This window comes from Haliotis rubra, unplaced genomic scaffold (genome assembly GCF_003918875.1).
Source record: "Haliotis rubra isolate DU_JTF1 unplaced genomic scaffold, ASM391887v1 Scf221, whole genome shotgun sequence".
NCBI classification, from domain to species: domain Eukaryota; kingdom Metazoa; phylum Mollusca; class Gastropoda; order Lepetellida; family Haliotidae; genus Haliotis; species Haliotis rubra.
In genome coordinates this window covers 521,448-541,840 of record NW_025766237.1, presented here as the reverse complement: position 1 = coordinate 541,840, position 20,393 = coordinate 521,448, and the positions used below count along the sequence as shown (strand labels likewise).

Sequence of the window (20,393 nt, the reverse complement as noted above, 5' to 3'; positions counted from 1 at the left end):
ATTAAAACCATGGTCGATAAGAAAAACATTACCATATGGTATCTGCCATGTTTCCGTGCACTACAGGGAACTAGAATATGTTAACATCCCTTCTGACAGAAATTAAAGAGAAACAGAAAACTAAAGTTTATTACTAATTTTTCCAAAATATTTCTAATGAAATATTGTTCACTTGTTACATTACTCAACATTTATAAACAATATGTTTTATTTCCTTTCGGCAACACCCGGATGTTTAATGATATTGACACCGGAAGTTCTCTGTCACGTAATCTTCACTGACAATACGGGCGGTGGGGTAGCCTGATGGTTAACGCGTTCGCTCGTCACAACAGGGTTCGATTCCCCACATGAGTACAATGTGGGAAGCTCATTTCTGGTGTCCCTTGCCGTTGTATTGCTGAAATATTGCTTCTAAAAGGGGCGTAACACTAAACTCATTCACTCACTCACTAACAATACTGATTATGGTTAAAGCCTGGTCCATTTGTATTCTTTATTTAGGCATCATTTTGCGGTTGTGTTTAACTTCTTATATCTCGTAGTATTTTTTTGCGAATTTCGGTTAACTCGAACTAAAAGGAACTTCGACACAACGACGTTTGACCGTATTCTTTTCCAAATCGATACTAATGTCAAACAATACTATTTATGGTCGGATGTATTTGACCTATGAGAAGCGGTACATTTACACAAGAACTCGACATCCCCATGGGCACCAACGACACAAAATTGTCAAATCCATTCCCTCCCACCGATTTACCCACCTTGGCTAGAGACAGATAAAACCAGTTTATCTGTTTCATATTTAGATCTAGCCTAAAGGATACAAAGGCTACGTAAGATATATAAAATATTAAACCAGCTCATCTGTTTCATATTTAGATCTAGACAAAAGGATACAAAGGCTACGTAAGATATATAAAATATTAAACCAGCTCCTCTGTTTCATATTTAGGTCTATGCATAAAGATTCAAAGTGACGAAAATATAGAAGACTATACAGACTGACTGACTGACTGAGTTTGGTTATACGCCGCTTTTAGCAATATTCCAGCAATATCACGGCGGTGGACACCAGAAATGGGCTTCACTCATTGTACCCATGTGGGGATTCGAACCCGGGTCTTCGGCGTGACGAGCCAACGCGTTAACCACTAGACTACCCCACCGCCCCAAGGCTATACAGAAGACTATAAGGCAAGTCTATTTTCTGAGGTACAACACGAAGAGAGCGTCATACAAGTGTTAATTAAAGTTGTAACAACGTCCTCAGTAGTGCTTTCCAAACGTTTTAAGGGATACATATGAAGGATATACCTATGTATACTTATATACTATATAGGTGTACATATGAAGGGCCGCCATATAGCTGGACTATTGCTGGGTGCGGCGTTAAACGGCAAACAAACAAACAATATGAAGGACATTTCCAACACTGACGCCTCTGAGACCTTGGTACCTGATGCAATTCCCTATTTTGACTTGTACCACAATGACTTTGCATGTGTTTATGACGGGTGCCACCGGTGGGGCAGGATCCGCTCACCTTTTCGCCACCACCGGGTAATATCGCTGTTTCATACCGATTCATAAACACATCTTCTGGTATAGCCGGAATGGTAGAAAAGGACTTTGGTTTTAGCAAAGATTTCTTTGGATAATGGAAAGGGTCGTGCACATATAATATTCTCCGTTTAAACATTGTGTTCAATATACCTAGTATACACAATAATTACAAGTTTCACAATAAATTTAGACCTACAACATTCACAATTTTACAATATACACGCATAAACAAAACCGTTTACAGAACCGCTTACAGAATATAAACAATAATTACAAGTTTTACAACGAAGCGTCAATATATCAAACACACAGTGTATATAGAATATTTATTTCATATAGGTTCAACATATAAACAGTCCAAACAATATATTTCCAATATGCGCATGTGGATAAAATTATCTGTTTTAAAATATAAACTATGACAACAATACTTACGAATAGTTCTTTCTAAACACAAAATCAAATATACACTATGTAAACAATGTTTACAAACTGGTGCCATTAAATAAATTGTTTCTGTAGAGAATGTCCAATAATTCCCATTCCCGCCTGTCTCCGTGACCGGCAAGTTGGAACCGGGGCGGCGAGGAATCGATACGTTTCCACACAGTATAGAAATCTCAAGATATCAAGTTTCCGTTCACACAAGAATTTATATTTCTAAATATATATATTTATTGGTGTCAATAACAAGTTTTACAATGAATTCTCAATATACATAAACGTGCCTATGTTTACTACCTTTTATTCTGTAGCATTCGGTACGTTTGATTTGGTTGTATAGTGAGTGGTGTGCCATAGTCAAGCACGTTTGGTATATCACCAGATGGTGGCCACATGAATACGTGCAAACACCTAGTTGCGGGTATAGCAACGTGCAGTGAACTGGACAAAATACTGTGACTATGTGTCCCAGTCCACCCAGCTGTGAATGGGTACCTCGTTAGGATGAGAAAGCCACAATAACTCGGCGCGCCTAGTGGCTGCAATAATTGTATACTCCCCAGGGAGTTGAGATTGATAATACGATGTGCCATTGAGATTGACATCCAATGATCAAGGAAAAAAATATTAGCGCCTTGAGCAAGCACTAGTTGCCTGGATATGTGCGCTATACAAGTACCCTATGATAATAATAATAATATTTAACACTGGTCCAGACAAACTGAAGGTTAATATCATGAGCAACGCCATGCGCCTTTGGGGTTCGATGCCACGCAGTCAAGAGTGAGTGAGTAACTGACTGAGTGTGGTTTTACTCCGCTTTGGCAATATTCCATCAATATCGGGGACACCAGAAATGGGCTTCTCACACATGAAGTCAATAAGATCCCCGGGTCTGATACAGACAGACACAATCCGAGTGCGATGTGACGTTAAATAATAACTCACTCACTCACTCACTCACTCACTCACTCACTCACTCACTCACTCACTCACTCACTCACAATCCGAGTGTGGGGAACCTATTCCCTATGGAGAGGCGTACGATGTACGACTACACGTTAGAAGAGATCACTTATGAAGATAGATGTATGTGTGATCTCAACAGTAATTGCGTACGATATTATAACTGTACAATGAAGCAGGTATGAAAGCGTTACTCAAAGAAAGCTAGGGTCCATGTACAACCACTAACCAGTATACATATATGCTTGTATGGTTTGTACGGGTGGGTATTGCAGAGAATTTTCATATTGCGATATATTGCGATGCGAAAGCATGTATTGCGATATGTATTGCAATATATTGCACGAAGTATTTTTAAACAAAAAACTACTTATAATCGAGTTACTTCTTGATTTATAGAGCAAAAACACAACAAAATCACTAGGCTTGATTAAGCTTTAATAGCAACTTTTAATCATGATAAAATAAAAATGTGAATAATATTTGGCACAAATGAAACAAGCTTTCCGAATGCAAGTCAAAATACCGGTTTTCGATCAGCGTATCGCAATACGTATCGGTAAATACCGGTAAACCGGTTATATTGCGCAGCTCTAATGGTTTGTAAGTGAGAATGTATACAAGGCCGTATTTTGTTGTAGTAGGGTCGCATCTATTTATGCCTGAATGAATTCTTATGACTTTAAATCTACGTATGCTTGAACGCATAAGGAAGTAAGGAAAGAAACATGGCTATAAGAAGAACTGTGAATTATTAATATAACGCACACGAAAACGCACACACATACGCACACATACATGTACAGCATATGTATATAAAGAAGTATTCCTTAAACATTTTTTCTTTATTAACAGTGAGTCAGTGAGTGAGTATGGTTTTACGCAGTTTTTAGCAATATTCCAGCAATATCACGGCGGGGGACAGCAGAAATGGGTTTCACACATTGTACTCAAGTGGCGAATCGAACCCGGGCTTTGCTAATAAGCTGCAGAATCCCTACACTTGAACACGACAGGCATGATTCAGAATTATCATGCGGTCTGTTTTACTGTTAAGAAAATAAGTAAATGCACTGCCGTGTCACTCGATTGTCTGGTCTATCACCTGATTGTCTGGTCTGTTTACAGCGGCTTTTGCATGGCAGGGATACTCTTTAGCACCGGCAGGCAACAAATATTTATTTTTATGTGCCAATCTTGTGAATGGCGAGTGCTTCATTTAGGGCAGCTTAGCCTTTCCCCAACACCTGGTGTCGTCCCTAACTTTCTTTCATTCATTCATTCATTCATTCATTCATAAATGTTCTGATTCGGCATAGATTAAAGATTGAATATTCTCTTGCATTGGTGTTAGTGGTGGTCCGATTAATTGAAATAATCGAAGATTGGTCGCAATGACTAAACGACCAAGCAATCGATCATGTTTTCTTATAATCGAACAAAAAACAATTTTGGAACACTTGTTTGCATTAACAATATTTTTCACAAGGTTGGTTTTGTCTGTTACATTCCATGAGCACTACAAGCTCGTTCCAAGTCATGATTGAATTTATCTTGTAGACTCCAGGAAATTTATGTTCCTAACATACTAGTCATCCTTTAAAAAATCCCTTTAAAGATGTGAAATTTGAAAAAAAAGCCCTACATATGTAGAGCTAACTATGTTTTTCTTCATGTTTTGTGCATTAACAAACATAACCAGGAAAATTTGATAAATGAGGCTAAACAATTATTTTCGATAATTGATCGGTTGTAATGAAGCAATCATCAATAATGAGATTTTAACCAATTCCCAAACTAATTGGTGTTTTTCATGACAAAGATATCCTGCTTAAACGTGTTGATATCACCGAATGTCAAACCCATTGTATACAAGTCAAACATTTCGAGCTGTATATCATTAAATGTTTGATTATAAGTATCAGTTATATGTACTGTGCGAGTAAGTGGGTTGTGTCTGAGGCCTCTGTGAACTGAATTTCAGCTCGTTCACCACTTGTGAAAGTAACAGGAGAGAAAAACCTGAATTGATTAGACCCTGTCACCTTGGTGAAAACTGAGATTTCATGCCTCGCGCTGACAAACTGAAGTCAAAATCGATGAGAATTTGGGAATCGAACCTACTATCATAGAATGCAGCCATGTTAAAGGGACGCAACTCTGCGGAGTGCAATGCCTGAGACCACTAGTAAAACTTTGCTATCCCATGTACCACTGTAGCATAACTTAAACACATACAGACATCATGCAACATACAATACTCTGTATGTTACATACACAACAAGTAGCTGATATGTAAAAATACATCATATACTACTCACACTTTGATAAGGATCACAAAAATTCACAAATTTACCTAAACGTAGACTTATAATATGAAATCGTATCCATTTAAAACTGGATAAATAATAATATGGCAACCCCTCTTTAGGCAGACAGCCACTTTATTCTAACCTTATGCACTTGATAAGTAACCATAAAAATGGTTTTAACCATGCAAACCATGGAACGAGTCATTGACAAATAAACAACACCTGTCAATAGCAGGTATGGGAAAAGGATAAGCTTGTCCTGACCTTCCGGTAGCACCTGCCGTTACAAAACTTACAAAAGCTATGTCATTAAGCATTGGCAACGCCCTTATCGTGTATTATAGAAGCCATTTTGACACCTAATACTAGACTGATGTCTGTTATGGTGTACACACGTCCATTCATACAACTGGTCCCAATGTCGAGGTAAACTTATAAAGTCAGAAAGAAAGTTGGTTTACATCTCACGGGGCCGTAAAATCGATAGTTTTACAAACATTACAGTATACACTGTCACTTGACACAGACTCGCCTACAACGGTTGGGAATTACTGACGGAATTCTCTTCAAATTCTCCTTTCAATGGTGTTGACGAGAGATGAATTAGTAAAGTGATTTTCTAAAATCTAGGCAAATATCTTCATCGATACTTGAAATAATGGGAAAATTCATCAAGTTTAATTGTGCTTTTAAAGCGTGGTGTTAAAGTATGGCTTTTTTGAGACAAGCGAGACGTATTGGTCAAAACCAGACTTATTCCGCACTTGAAATGTATATTTAATTTAATTGACTTTTGCGTCACATGATTTTGCATATCAATTTGTTACTTGGCTGTCGTCTAGCGGTTTTGTTCACTTCTAGAACAGGATCAGTCAATGGGAAATGTGATATCCACGACTCTTTATTGGAATATGTATGGTATAAATGCTTATGTATAGTAAGCTACGGTCATGACGAAATCAAAGGGATCGCCAGGTTTAGTTCGTTACAGCCATAGTTGAATGCATTTCGACTAAAACGTACAGCAAGAGGTTGGGACCAAAACCAGTTCCAGTCTAAGTAAACTTAGGCTCAGTATTATTCGTTACACTGCTATACTATACTATACTATATTCTACTATACTATAGCAGTGTAACGAATAATACTGAGTCTAAGTTTACTTAGACTGAAAGCCGTTCGTTATTTCCGTCAGTTCGTTATATGCTTGTTTCTTCATAAACGTAGTTTCCACTACACCACATAGGCTGTAGTCCATTTTTGTTGAGCGAATGGGTTTCCGTTTCACGTCACTATTCAAATATCACAGACATTTAGTTAAACATTTAAATAGATGGGACCTTTTAGGTTTCGTTAGCCCGCCGGTTAAATCGTTAGCTCGTCGCGCCAAAGACCAGGGTTCGATTAACAAATTGGACACAGTGTCTTCAAGCCCATCTTGTAATACCCCGCCTCGGTATGGTTGTATATTGCTAAACAGGTCTTACCGTCAACCTACATGATCAACTATACAAAACGTATACTCCCCACGGAGTTGGGAATGAACTCACACCGATGGTAATTTGTCATTCTCTTGGAGTTTAAGCTTTATTGTTATGGCTACCGTGCCAAATATGTGATACAATTATATTCCTCATTGGCCTTACAACTTGTTAATCATCAAGCGTAAAGCGTATTTTTCTTCAGTTTTCCTGATTTTCGAAAACATAACGTGTTTCTCTCTGTCTTATTCAAGTGTTGTATTACACGGCCCTATCCCCTTCTATCGTTCATAACGCTGCCTACAGGGTAAAGCTTTTGCCTGTCGATGTAAAGTCCGAGTTTGTTTCCAAAAATAGTCTGATGTTTGAAACTTATGTTTATGAAAAATGTCTGGCTCTGTTGCAGTCTCTTCGCAACCCCGATACAGTGCACCTTTGTCGCCATTGCAACATTGTCCTGCCGTTTTAAGATATTAAGGGGCAATATTGGTTTCGTCTCACCATAGACAACACGTGTGCCTAGTATAACTATCACACCAATTGTTCTCGTGGTGCCATATCTCATTAAGCACAACAGATACGAAACATTAAGTTTTCTTCCCATGATAAGAGGGCCTACCAATGACGCCACTTTAACATGAATCAATTTAAGTGGTGTTTGTTTGTTTGTTTGTTTGTTGTTTAACGCCGCACTCAGCAATATTCCAGCTATATGAAGGCGGTCTGTAGACTGGACCAGACAATCCGGTGATTAATGAAAGCCATGATAAGGTTGCTCTAAGTGTCTCCTTAAGATATTGAACACATAGTCGTTCTCTATATATAAGTTTGAAACTACAAGACTTCCAAGACAGTAGCTACCACCCACATCCCAGCACCACGCGCAAACACCAACGCACCAACATGCACAACCACGCACTCCAACGCAAGCACACACGCACATACACTCACTCACACACACACCAACACACGAGCACGCGTTGTGCACCAGACCCAACCATCCTCATCTCCGTCTTCAGAAGTGCCCAGCAGTCGCCAGATGGCCCCGCGCAAAGAGGCGGCGAGATGGTCGCTGCAACACTACTCTCAATGAACGTTGTAATTGATTTCTCTATCGCTTCTGTTAATCATTTGAAAATCCCCACTTTATTATTTTCATGTAATTGTTTGACCTGTTCCCTGCTACAAGATTATAGTATAGTAACGAGTTGCCGTTTATCCTCGAGGACAAACAAACGACAATATTAATGTATTGTTGACGTATCTCAGTGCAGTGTTAAAGCTGATCACATCGGGCTGCTTCCTACAATCACAGCTGAGCGAGGTTCATCCGGTTTGTAATGTAATGTCCCGTTAATGTGCAGTGTTTGAATTTCTCACTTCTCACAAATTTCAAACATCAATTTTCATTATATCAATGTGGATTAGGATGCATGCATATGTTTCGTCGAGTTTTCTTGACTAAAACATATGAATGGGATGAATTTTAGGTTTTGCCGTGAATTATGTCACGCTGATATTTAGATTTTGAATTTCACTTTTTCACACTTTTTCAAACATTATTTTTCATGATATGAACGTGAGTGGGGATGTGTGTGTATGGTTTTGTCGCGTTTTCGTAGCTTAAACATATAAATGGGATATATTTAGGTTTAAGGGGACATCTTTCTTATGTGCAGTGTTTGAATTTCAGACCTACACAAAATTAAAATATAACTTTGGTGATGTCTACATAAATGTGTGTGTATACACATGATTTGTCGTGTTTTATGGTTTAAACAAATTAATGGAATATAATTAATGAAGTCAGGTGTTATAAGCGATAGAAAAGAATAAGTACTGTAATTAATACCTTATGTCATATCTGATTTTCAGTGGTCCATTTATATGAATTTTTTTTCATATTTTGCCCCCAACACCAAATGGAATCTATTTCTGATGATGGTCAAAACTTGGCATTCTTTAGCATTGACGTTTGAAATTCATGCTGTATATTTTACATCTACGTGGTTATAAACATATAAATTAATAGGTGATAACTGGTTGCAATACTGGTTGCAATATGAAGGCGAGGCAAATAATATCCCATGTTTGGTATAAGTTTGAAATATTTCTAATCATATACTGCTAAAATAGCCTCGTAGATTCGTCCTTACCCAGTGATTGTGTTTGGTGGAAGCACTGTGGCTTCATCCATAATCAAATAATTTTATTATTTATTTTTATGTCTTCTCCCCTTGCTTTCATTTTAAATCGTTTGGACCATTTGTGATGTGTTATAAATTGATAATCATGTTACAGGTATTAACGTTTAAGCAAGAAATTGTTGGGATTTCCACACCTTGGCGAATTTTCACAGGTGTACTTTATACCAGGCACAGGTGAAAAATATCATATTTCACAAATTCAAAACTGGTAATTTAATAAAGATAGCTAATATTTTGTGAGAGTTGTGAGGTTTGAGAGTACGAAAATAGTCAGTTTGTTGTTTTGCAAACTTCCTTACGCTTTTTCGTGTACGTGTTCCGAACAACACGAGTGACTCGGTCTTGCTCGTGTGAATATTGTCTGGCTCAGGGATCAAGTGACACACTTTTGTCAGTGGTGTGTAATGTAAACTGAAAAACTAAAATGAAGTTATGCTTAAAAATTGTTTGTTTTGTCAAATTATTTGTCTAAGAGGTGCCTGATTGTACAGCTGGGCTATAATGTGTTTATAATGTGACATAGATAAAAACAACATTCTCGGTTTTATTCTTTAATCAACGATACATGCAGTGTGTATCCTTTGCATCAAAAATAACTAAAAAGTGTATCAAGTTTATGTGTAAGGAGAATATAAAACATAATTCATGATCATAAAGTATAACTTAAATAGAAAATCGATTTGTTATGATGACAATGATCCATCTTTTCTTAGTAGTTCTGGATTCAGATTTTTAATTTAATTTTTTTTAATTTCGTCATTTCAATATAACGTTCTCTTGATTAATACAATCAAAAGAGTTACGAAGCTAAATTCAAAATTCCTAAAACAGAAAATTTATCCAAATTTCCATCATGACATTTAAACCGTGTTGCCAGAATCTACAGCATGCGTAACTTTTCCATGAAGTGAAATAATTAAAGAAAAATAGCAGACTACAAGGACTATGAATTATGATGAATGAAAAACTATCTTCATTATGAGATGTGTTCTTGTGAGTTCTGCCAGGGAGCAGAGTCCCATATGGGTCTTGGCGAGGCCTCTTGACTCTGAATGCAAGCAATCATCACAATATCAGCCGCTGTTATCATTTCATCATGTTTGCATCGGGAGGGGGACATTGGTTACCCCAATCCCTCCAGACCCTCGGCCTCATGCTTCCTCGCCAAACACTTTCTTTGTCTTTCTTGCCGCACAATGAAAGTGGAACGAATGCACTCTTCTGTTTCATATTAACATTTTTTCTGTCATTTCTTGACTTCGGTCCCATCCCCTAACTCCGCGTGCGGCGTATGGCAGCGCGAGGGGAGGGGGACATGGAAACGGTGGGCGGTTTCAAGTCGCCCCGTTTGGCTACGTCACTGCCTCTGCGCGAATAGGCATTCGCTTCTACCAAGGCTATTTCATATCTGAAGCACATTATAATTTAATTAGGCGCGCATACATAAGCGCACGGTACTTAGTAAATTTCTCACTTTCTAAACTTGATGATCATTTATCCAAGACGTACACAAATTAGATAGCCGACAGATAGAATTTAGCCGAGCATTCTTTTTGCCCGACAGCCGACTTCTAATTTAATCTTATGAAACAGGACTCGAGAGCCGCCTGACACACACGAGAAATCAACAATATTCTTCTACATAAAAATTTCATATTCCCTAATAATTATTGTCAGCGCTGGGCTTGTGTCCAGTTGGTGGTCAGCCTTTCTCCAAGATGGACTACCCGTACCTCAACCAACCAAGCTTCGACGCTGCTAACTGTGGCCTACCCGGAATGGACGCCTCTCTACAGAACTGCAACATACCGTGTTCCTATGGGGACTCGGGCCCCTTCGCTCAGATCCCTGGACAGGGGTACCGCTACAATGGGGTGCGGACCTTCCCCACCGTCACCAACCCGAGCCTTGGGGGGTCAGGAAGCTGTTCTATGGTCCCCCGGCCCCGTGAGCACCCTCAGCCGCCTGTCTTCCCTTCTGGTAAGTAAAACGCCTTGTTCAGTTTATATTGAGAAAGCGATTCCGGTGAAAATAAGATTTGGGCGAGGAAAATTGTTTTAGGTGGCCCTAACTGGGTTACCGTCGTCTACTTAGTGCAACTGATTGAGGCCAAATTGGATTACCAAATGTAGAGATACAGAGTTTGCATAATTTTCGCCGCGGTCGAAATTTTTCTATTTATTTACCGAACAAAATTAATATAAACAAGAAAATTGTCAGAAAATTAGATAAATATTCCGATTGTGAACAATTTGCAGCATTTAGCGTCGGTGGCGGATGACGGGTAACCAGCATATGTGACAAAACACCGGGCGCACTGGCTTTGTCGCAATAATCCAATTGCTAATTTTCCCGCTGTCCTTATCTCATATCCATTTTATCGTATTTTCCTCAATTTACAAGCCGGAATTTCATTACGCAGAGTTGATAGTAGTGGGTACGGACAGGCAGAAAGTCGACAATCAAATAAGACAATATAACCAAATAACGGACTAAAAGAGTGCTTTAAACTAAATGAAATTTGATTTGAGTATTATTGAATAACGGGTAAAGTTAAGTGCTTTATTTCGCCCGTGATTTACCTGTGCGTCGTCGGGCAGTAACGAGGGGGGCAGTCGAGGGGAGAAGACAAGCATGGGGGCATACAATAATTGGGGGACAATTTACCATGCATCTATCAACATCAGTGTTATTGCAATTTATTAACGTCAACAACGTTCAATATCAACGTCAAACTACTGCTAACTCTCTAAAAAACTTTAAAGTTATGATTTTGAAAACATTACATTCTCCTGCAGCTTTTCTTCGACAGTACAACACGTTCAGTCTTATATTTCATCGCATATTAACATACTACAGACGTGAATTACAATTGCTTGTAATCTGTGTATTACCAGTAATACCAAATTTCCGTTTAATTTACTGACTAAATGTTTTAATTTAACTTTAAATTTTAACATTCTTTCCTTCAAAGTGATTGATAATCTTCATTTATTCCAGATTTATGAATAATGTCACATTCAGTGAGGTATTATATCGCTCAGTACGACACCGATATATAACGGTATCATACAGTATCTGAACTGGTCTTCGGACCCTCGCACCTCGGAATGCCAGGTTTAGTTGTCTCGATCTTTTACAGAAATCAACAAATGAAATTCTAACTTACATTACGAAACATTCACAGGGTATCCGATTACCATATATTGTACAACTTTCAAATAATGAATTTACAGTTATTCTTTTTCTATATTATTGCTATTGTTTACTCTCGGCGAGGAATCTGTGTCAATCAGGAAGTGTGTAATATGATAGATATTGCATATATTCGGACGAATTCTTTCAATTCTTCTATTAATAAAATCAACAGTTCTTTTAAAGTCGTAACGACTTTTTCTTTTTCTGTTCAACCATCGTTTGAATTTGTAAATTTTGTATGATAATTATTATTATGTAATAAAAACACTATGTTTACATCAAGTGTTTATCATTGACTCACTGACTACTATAAACATATAAGAACACAGAACATTGTTCAATTACGCGGTTAAATTGAATAATTGCATTCGTCAGTTATTGGGGTAAAATTAAATTACAATCTGGGATATTTTTACTCGTCAGTGGTGTAAGTTACAAGGAAACGATCGCGTTGTTGGGGAGAGAGACTAGGTAAATAAAATATAGGTCTTGAGAACTCGGGCTTGTTTGACCTTGCTTTAGCCGACGAGGCACACACGAGGGATTTAATTAGAATTTCATTACTGTTTTTTACAGTATCGAAAAAGAACATAACCTTACGGTCATACATAAGAATAGAGATATATTGTTGTATATATTTGACCTGTCATATGACACCATTTTCAGAAATATTCAGTTTCTTCTCGTCAAGTTTATGAAATCTGTTAAAAGGTGCGGTTCAAAATAACATTACAATTTCAAACCAATAAGATATCTAAAAATAAAATAGTAGCATCTACACTATCAAATCTTTTGTCTGAGGACTAAGACTCACTTGTTTAATTGCTGCATATAATTATACTTTTAAAACATTAATCACCACTATTGCTAATTGGTATATTTAACATCGTGATTTAAATACCCAGGTAATCTCACAAGGACAAACCAGAAGGACATAACCAAACGTTTGTGAAATAAATTCGATGCGCTTTCATATCAATCACAATCGCATATAATACCAAACACAATCCAGAGTACATACTCGGTTTGGAGGATATCGACCTGAATATTTGTAAAATAATATGTATAATAAATTTGTACGGCAAATATATATTCATAAAAGTACACGACAAATATCTTATTGTCATGTATTTGTCTCTGGTTCATTGAAATATATTTTCACAAATATGTCAATAACAATCAAAGTTCCGTTCCTTGAACTATTGAATATATGTATATTATAGCTCTATAGTGAAGCGATTGTGTCCTACGATATGATACTACGATAATGTGTCATTTCGGCCGCGTATTAACATGACAAAAGTACAGTGAAGCCGCTCTCTTCATTAAACTCGTATTACTGACGTTGTCTTAAGTCCAAACTAAAACACAATCTGAACAAAACTCCTTTCCCCACCAGGAAATATGAGCAAATTTGGATTTTTCTGAATTGAAAAAGTGGAGTTCAAATTATATTTTGCAAAAATTCACTTACTAAAACAATCAACATGAATCAGTTCCTAGTTTTCGTAATGGTTTCAAAAATTCAGAAATATTACAAATCATTTAAAGACTTGTTGTCGAATACCCTCAAAATGAGGATATTAACAAACATGCAGGCATTACACTTTCATTGCGTAAAAATGCTACATTAGGCTTTTGAATAATAATTGAATCCTTATGTCAATATTTATAGGTGTTTGAATCTTATGGCAAAACTATCTGTTACTGCATCTGAGTGCAAATTCAATGAACGTTTTATATCAAAACATGTTATTGCTTACATTAACTAACGAATAAACAATTATTTCGAATTTGTAAAGAAATTTAATCAATTTAATCTCATCTAATATCAATTCAAATAGTGAAAAAGACAACTGGGTAGTTTAATTTTCAGTAGGCAGCACTCTCCGTTAGATGAAAACATACGACCATCTGTGTGAGGGAGTTCATTCTCATCCCTGTCTTCATCTGTATGCGTGTAGCACTATTTAATCCACCAGACACATGGGAGACAAGTTCTCTAAACACTGTTATGGTTTACTGATATCATAATAACTGTAATTATTAAACAGAATAGAAAATTAATCAAGGACTTAGCTACAAGTCCGTGTCGCTCAACCTCGCTTGGCTGACCGCCGCTTGAGGGGCCATCTGTCGACCACAACGTGCACGTGCATGCCGTGAAGTGGGCGAGGGAACGTAAAACAGGGTCCGGTAATGGTGATGTGTCATTTCTGGCCGCAATAAACTCCCTTACATAGAAATTAACGGGGGTTTTAAGTGTCTTGAATGAATAGAGCATTGCGATTTTTTTCTACAAACTTTCTTAGTTTGGTAGCAAGAATCTAAATGTTGCGATGATATATTACGGTATGCTTTTGAATTGTTGAATAATATTTAGCCTTACATACTGTTGAACCCAAGTAATAAGTATATATTTGCAATATATTTATGTATTAATTTTTGAATTATTCCTCAAGTATCATAATGATAATAAGCATTTCAAAATGTTGACCATAGTAATACGTAGATATTGGCAATATATTTCTTTATTAATTTTTGACTAAATATCGCTGCCAATGCCAATGTCAATAATCAGACTTGCACCTTAAAATAATATTCAGATTTGTGGTGGATATTTCTATTTTTATTTCACATGAAAGTAGTATATTTAATGTTATACTTATAAGTGGTGACTGCTTTTATCCTCGATAACTGGAAATTATTTGAGACTGGAAATTATTTGAGACTGAAGCATCATAACTTAGTATTACACATATTGCATTTCCATGTTAAATCTTGTAACATTATAACATCGGGGTCATATTTCATCAATACAGCTTTTCATAGGAAATACTTTGGAGAAACAGTTGGTACCAAGGGACGGACACACTTGGTTTCGACAAATGAGAGGATACACATTAATGGGAGCAGTCGATTTCAGCAAATATACATCTGTCTGCTTTAATTCGTGAGACAATATTCCAATGATTAGATGACCAGCTGTATCTACAAGAATCTCTATAGCAATGGCGATTTTTTTCTTTTCACTGAGAGAGAGAGAGAGAGAGAGAGAGAGAGAGAGAGAGAGAGAGAGAGAGAGAGAGAGAGAGAGAGAGAGCATGCCATCACTCTTTGATAGACATAAACACTTGCTCATAGTATAGTCACAATCCTACAATCGACTCAGCTTTAAGAGATTTCTTATGAAAATGGAACATGGTTTTGTCGCTCTAATTTTTATCATTATTTGTTGTTTAAATTGCCCACTTATACTTCTACACCATCCTCGTAATCTTACAAAAATCTCTGTTAAAAACGTTCTTCATGTACAAATGGAATACATTTCTCAAAGACATTCAGTATTACAATATTTTCAATATCTGTCCTTCAATATATTTTATTTGTTCACTCACACGTTAGATATATGTGTGCACGGCTCTATATCATTATGAAATACTGTGTTGAGTTTTCGCAATGTGATGTTAATATTGAACCATTGCTTCGACGACAAATTTCATCCTATTTCTGTATTACCTTGGAATTAAAAATGAACATGGTTGATCATTACGCTTTTCACATATAAGTACCCATTTTTCCTCCGTAAATCCCATTTTATTCTTTTGAACTTCTCATTAATGATTGCCTGATATTAAAAACATATTGTATTTTATTTCATTATAATGATGGTTTCTGAATGAACTATAGATGGTTTGTTGAATAGCGTATACGGTTTATACGGAAGAGACTAAACATCAGTTGTGGATGATGTCAAGGATTATTAAAATTTCAGATACGGTTTGTTTAGTTAATGAATTTGGTTAAAATAATTGATTAATTTAGTTTCGATACATGGAAATAGCAATGATGATTTGTACACATTTTCAATTTTGATGACGAGTCGGGGACAACACTGGAACAGTACGACCATAAACTAACACAACACCATGAATCGTAATTAAACATAGCCAATGCCCAATTGTTACAGTATACATTATATTTGCATTCTAACTGATCTCTTGGTATATATTTTGTTACTACATTCAATTGTTTACCTTTACAACTGATTTTTTTCCTTAGTGACAATTCTCTTTTGAAATTAAGGATACTCACACTATGCGCGATTTTTTTTACTTCTTGAAAAACATATTTTCAAAATTATTAGTACTTGAAAATTATTTTGTATGTAATATTTTCTTTTTGTTTTGTCCTTCAGATATTGGATACTCTTTTGGTATGTAAACAATCATTGTTGTTGGTAATAACCATATATCCCTAAGTGTACATTCATACATTTTGTGAACTATCTCTTTATTGATAAGCAAATTTGAATTGAGTTGGGGTCGTTTCTCAAGACGTATGTAGTGAGACAGGTTTTTCAAGTGACACGTTATGAAACTGCCCGCTACTTTGAACACGGTCACAAGCTGTGAGATGTAAAGTGGTTTCTTAAATTTATTAACAATACTTAGTTTATTGAAAATACACTAAATTACGACTGTCTTCGCCAATTTCAATGAACATATTTTGATTGCGTTATATAATCGGATTCATTTAATTCATTGTTTTTTCATTTTATTGAGATAAACGTGCCAAAATACATCGTATACAGTCATGTACCAGACAATGTCATGTTGTTTATTATCAAAATATGTTTTAGTGTCATAGACATACGTGTCGGAGTAAAAAATATATTTTACAAATATTGTATTCAGGTTCAGACTTATATCAGTCTCGTTATAAACTACAGATATAATTTATTGATATTATATATCGCTCTAAAATTGATTTCCGCGGGGTTAATGATTATATGGAAAAATGCCTGTAGTATTTTTGTGTACGAATATATCGATTCGGTAAATATTTTTGTTGTGTGGTGGATAGGACGTCTGAAGGCCATGATGATTCGCGAGGACAAACTAAAGACAAGCATCTCGAGTATCTAAACCTGAATAGCAGGTTAGCCCAATACAGTTATTTTAAATGAAGCTATGTTTTCCATAAACATAAAGATTGTCGAAAACATTATTGAATAAATCTATATAATGTCAAGTTGTATTTATTATACTGTATTGGATAAAGCAGACTGCCCTACTTCGTTGATCAAGGTTGAAGTCTCAGCGTATAAATCAGATCACTGACTCGGCTTGGTATCGAGCTGTTGCGATGCGCAGACACATTTAAGTGTTTATTATTGATAATTTTATTTACCGCGTTGTTCCTAGGTTGAAATTGTCTGATTTAAATACACAGAATATAAATCTTCAGTGTGAATTACACGGAAACAGGAACTAGGTCGTAGCCGTTGACTAATTTAACAAAATTTAGCACATAACGTTTTGAAGGCATATTTTTGTATGAGTGTTGACAATAATCTAATTATTTCCGTCTGCTATTGGTCTAAATTACATTGTTTATTCTAACTCGGTAAGAAAAAAGGAAAATAATCAATTTAATAACCATATCGTAAATATAAATAATAAGGAATATGTCAGCAGGCAGTATAACTTTGATTTTGAAGTGTTTCTATAAATATTGACACTAAATATTTTTTCCAGAAATATGAACAAAGTTTAATATTTAATTAAAAATAAAATTATTTTTCAATATATTTTTCACTGACGTTTGTGGGAATAAGATCCTCGGGAGTTGCAACTATTTCTTGTATAAAGCTCGCTCCTATACCGTTTACCGCTCTGATTCATGACAATGAAAATATTCTTACTAGTAAACATTAATCAAGGTTTCGAAAATATTACTATTCGTTTCAGATATTTTTAGTGTTAATAACTTAAAAAACGAAACATAATTTGTATTTGCGCGTTTCATTTTCTTAGATATGTATCTATTTTAACGAAGTGTTTTTAACAGTTGCAAAGTTACATCAATTAACAAAATTATAGTTGATTTCCGCATTTCTTTGAATAGTTCGTTTTAATAAGCATTCATTTTCTGCATCCCCTTTTACTGACAAATTTTACAATTTTTCAACAGTTATACCTCCTTAAATAATATTGCCGTAACATAAATTTTGTAACATACTTTGGTTACCTTTTGAATATATTAAAAATGATTACTGGACATAAAAATATGAAAATAATGTAACAACAGCTTAAATGAACATAATGTAATAAACAAAAATGTACTGACGACATAAGCAAATAGTATATTTCCTTCACATCACTCCTCTATACTTTCGGTTAAGTCAGTTCGAGCATCTTCGTCCTTGATTGAATTAGACAAGAGAATGCCCTCTAACTACGGTATACGTTGCGTATACTTCGCGGGGTCCAAATTGAGTAAATTTATTTTCATGTCAAGAAGTACATTTGTGATTAATATCCTGTCGAGGGTATGAATACAGAGACACGATCCTTATATGTCAAACCGTGGAGGAATATTGCCGGAATTACTGTACAACGGAGAGCCTTGTGAGATGATAGCACACATACATGTCACAATGCGCTGCTCTACTCGCCAAACACCACTTACACTATAAAGCCGGGAATTATTTTCTTAGCAAAACACGGCTTTTGTTCCGCTTAAACGCGGCATATTACGTTTTAGGTAACTGTGGCTGAAACGGAACCGCTTTTTTCATGAATTATTGTAAACTTGCGATCAAATCAACATAATAATTTCTTTTGAGCTTTGTAGCATTTGATGCAAATTTGTCATTTTTCGTTTCTTAGTATTAGATTTGAAACGAAATTTGGGCATGACTATTGATCGGCGAGTATGAATTATTTTAACGAGGTAACAGCGGCCATGAACTTTGTTAAAGTCTGGGAAACATCAATATATTTTTTAATAATCTTATTTTTTTCTTTTGGCAGAAGTAATAATGACAATTTGACTTTTATCAGTGCACTGAAACTATACTTGAAATGTAACACTCTCTACGGATGCGGGGGTGGGAACATGCTGAAGTCCTGTGATGATGTATGCGCAGAGTATTATTATGATTATTTATAAATTCGAACACTGATACGTCGTATGTCGTTTACACAGAGGTCTCCATGGTGTATATTTCCTCAAATATTAGACCAATCGTTCAAATATGTAGGACACGGCACTTTGCTTGTGTACTCATACCTCGCATCTATAAAACACATGTATATGGGTTTTTTTAAATAAACAAGTATATGTTCCAAAGAACTAATGAAACCGTACTTCTGTATCAATCACGCATTCAATATAACATGTTAATACAAACCATCAGCAAATATAGTAGCAATTTGCGTATTATACATCAGCTGTTCACCAAAGAGATTTATGTCGATTTCACTGTGATATGATTCTACTTTGATTTACCTTGTCGAATTGATAATTTCGCGGTATTTATCATAACTATTATCAATAAGGAGGTTGATATCAGACGTTTGTCCCACGATATGATGTGTATATTTATTCATATAACGCATATTATATTATCATTTTGTCTTATCATTTAGTCAATTATATATTACAAGAAGGCATTACTTTTTTTCCACATGTTGTATTTCTGTCTTTTTGTCACAAAGGTTACGATGCGTGCGTGTGCGTGCGTGCGTGCGTGCGTGCGTGTACTATACTATATTACACTGTACTGCACTGTGCTATACTGTACTGTAATGCTGTTTACTGTTATTCCGTCTCCTCATTGAGAGCATATCTCTACTCAGTGTACCTCGTCCTTAAACGTTGTTGTGTTTAACTCCTGTGTAATATCTCTTCCATGTAGACAATACTGAAAGTATAATGTATTAAAAAATGCACGTTTTCACCAGAATAACCAAAAACTAAAGTTTTGTTACAATACCAACCAAAGTTTATAGTTAAAAGTAATGCTTGTTTACACTTCATTATGTGTTACTTAACTGCATGTGCTCATCATTAAACACATATTCTTCATTATTACAATTTTCATCGAAGCAGCCCCGAATAATTTTATAGTCGTTCTTTCATTAACGTTTCTCAACCCAAGAAATGTGTGTTCTGGGGCAGTATTTATATAAGCATAAAATGCTTGTTTACCAACCCAGGTTTCAGAAAATAAACATGTTTAAACCAGAAATGTGTATTTCTTGCCTAACCTTAGGTATTTTTGATAATAACGTTTGTATACAAATTTTCATTTAAGCAATAAACAAGTCTTGACTATATCTATTTAATCAAAAATACAACTAATTACTACCAACAGTTCCAAATATACCGTTATTCGTTTAAATATGTATTTCTTTATCAACATTAAGAA

The 20,393-nt window shown here is 35.8% G+C and overlaps 1 protein-coding gene across 2 annotated transcripts in view; it reads left to right on the top strand.

Annotated features, from left to right (window-relative positions):
* Positions 1 to 10,474: 10,474 nt before the first annotated feature.
* LOC124277393 (paired mesoderm homeobox protein 2A-like) overlaps positions 10,475 to 20,393 on the top strand; it is a 35,171-nt gene continuing 25,252 nt past the window's right edge. For both annotated transcript variants that reach the window (XM_046713073.1, XM_046713072.1), the window contains exon 1: positions 10,475 to 10,957. In XM_046713073.1, coding sequence (XP_046569029.1) covers positions 10,696 to 10,957 — 262 coding nt within the window. In that variant the 5' untranslated portion in view covers positions 10,475 to 10,695. The remainder of the gene's footprint in view (positions 10,958 to 20,393) is intronic.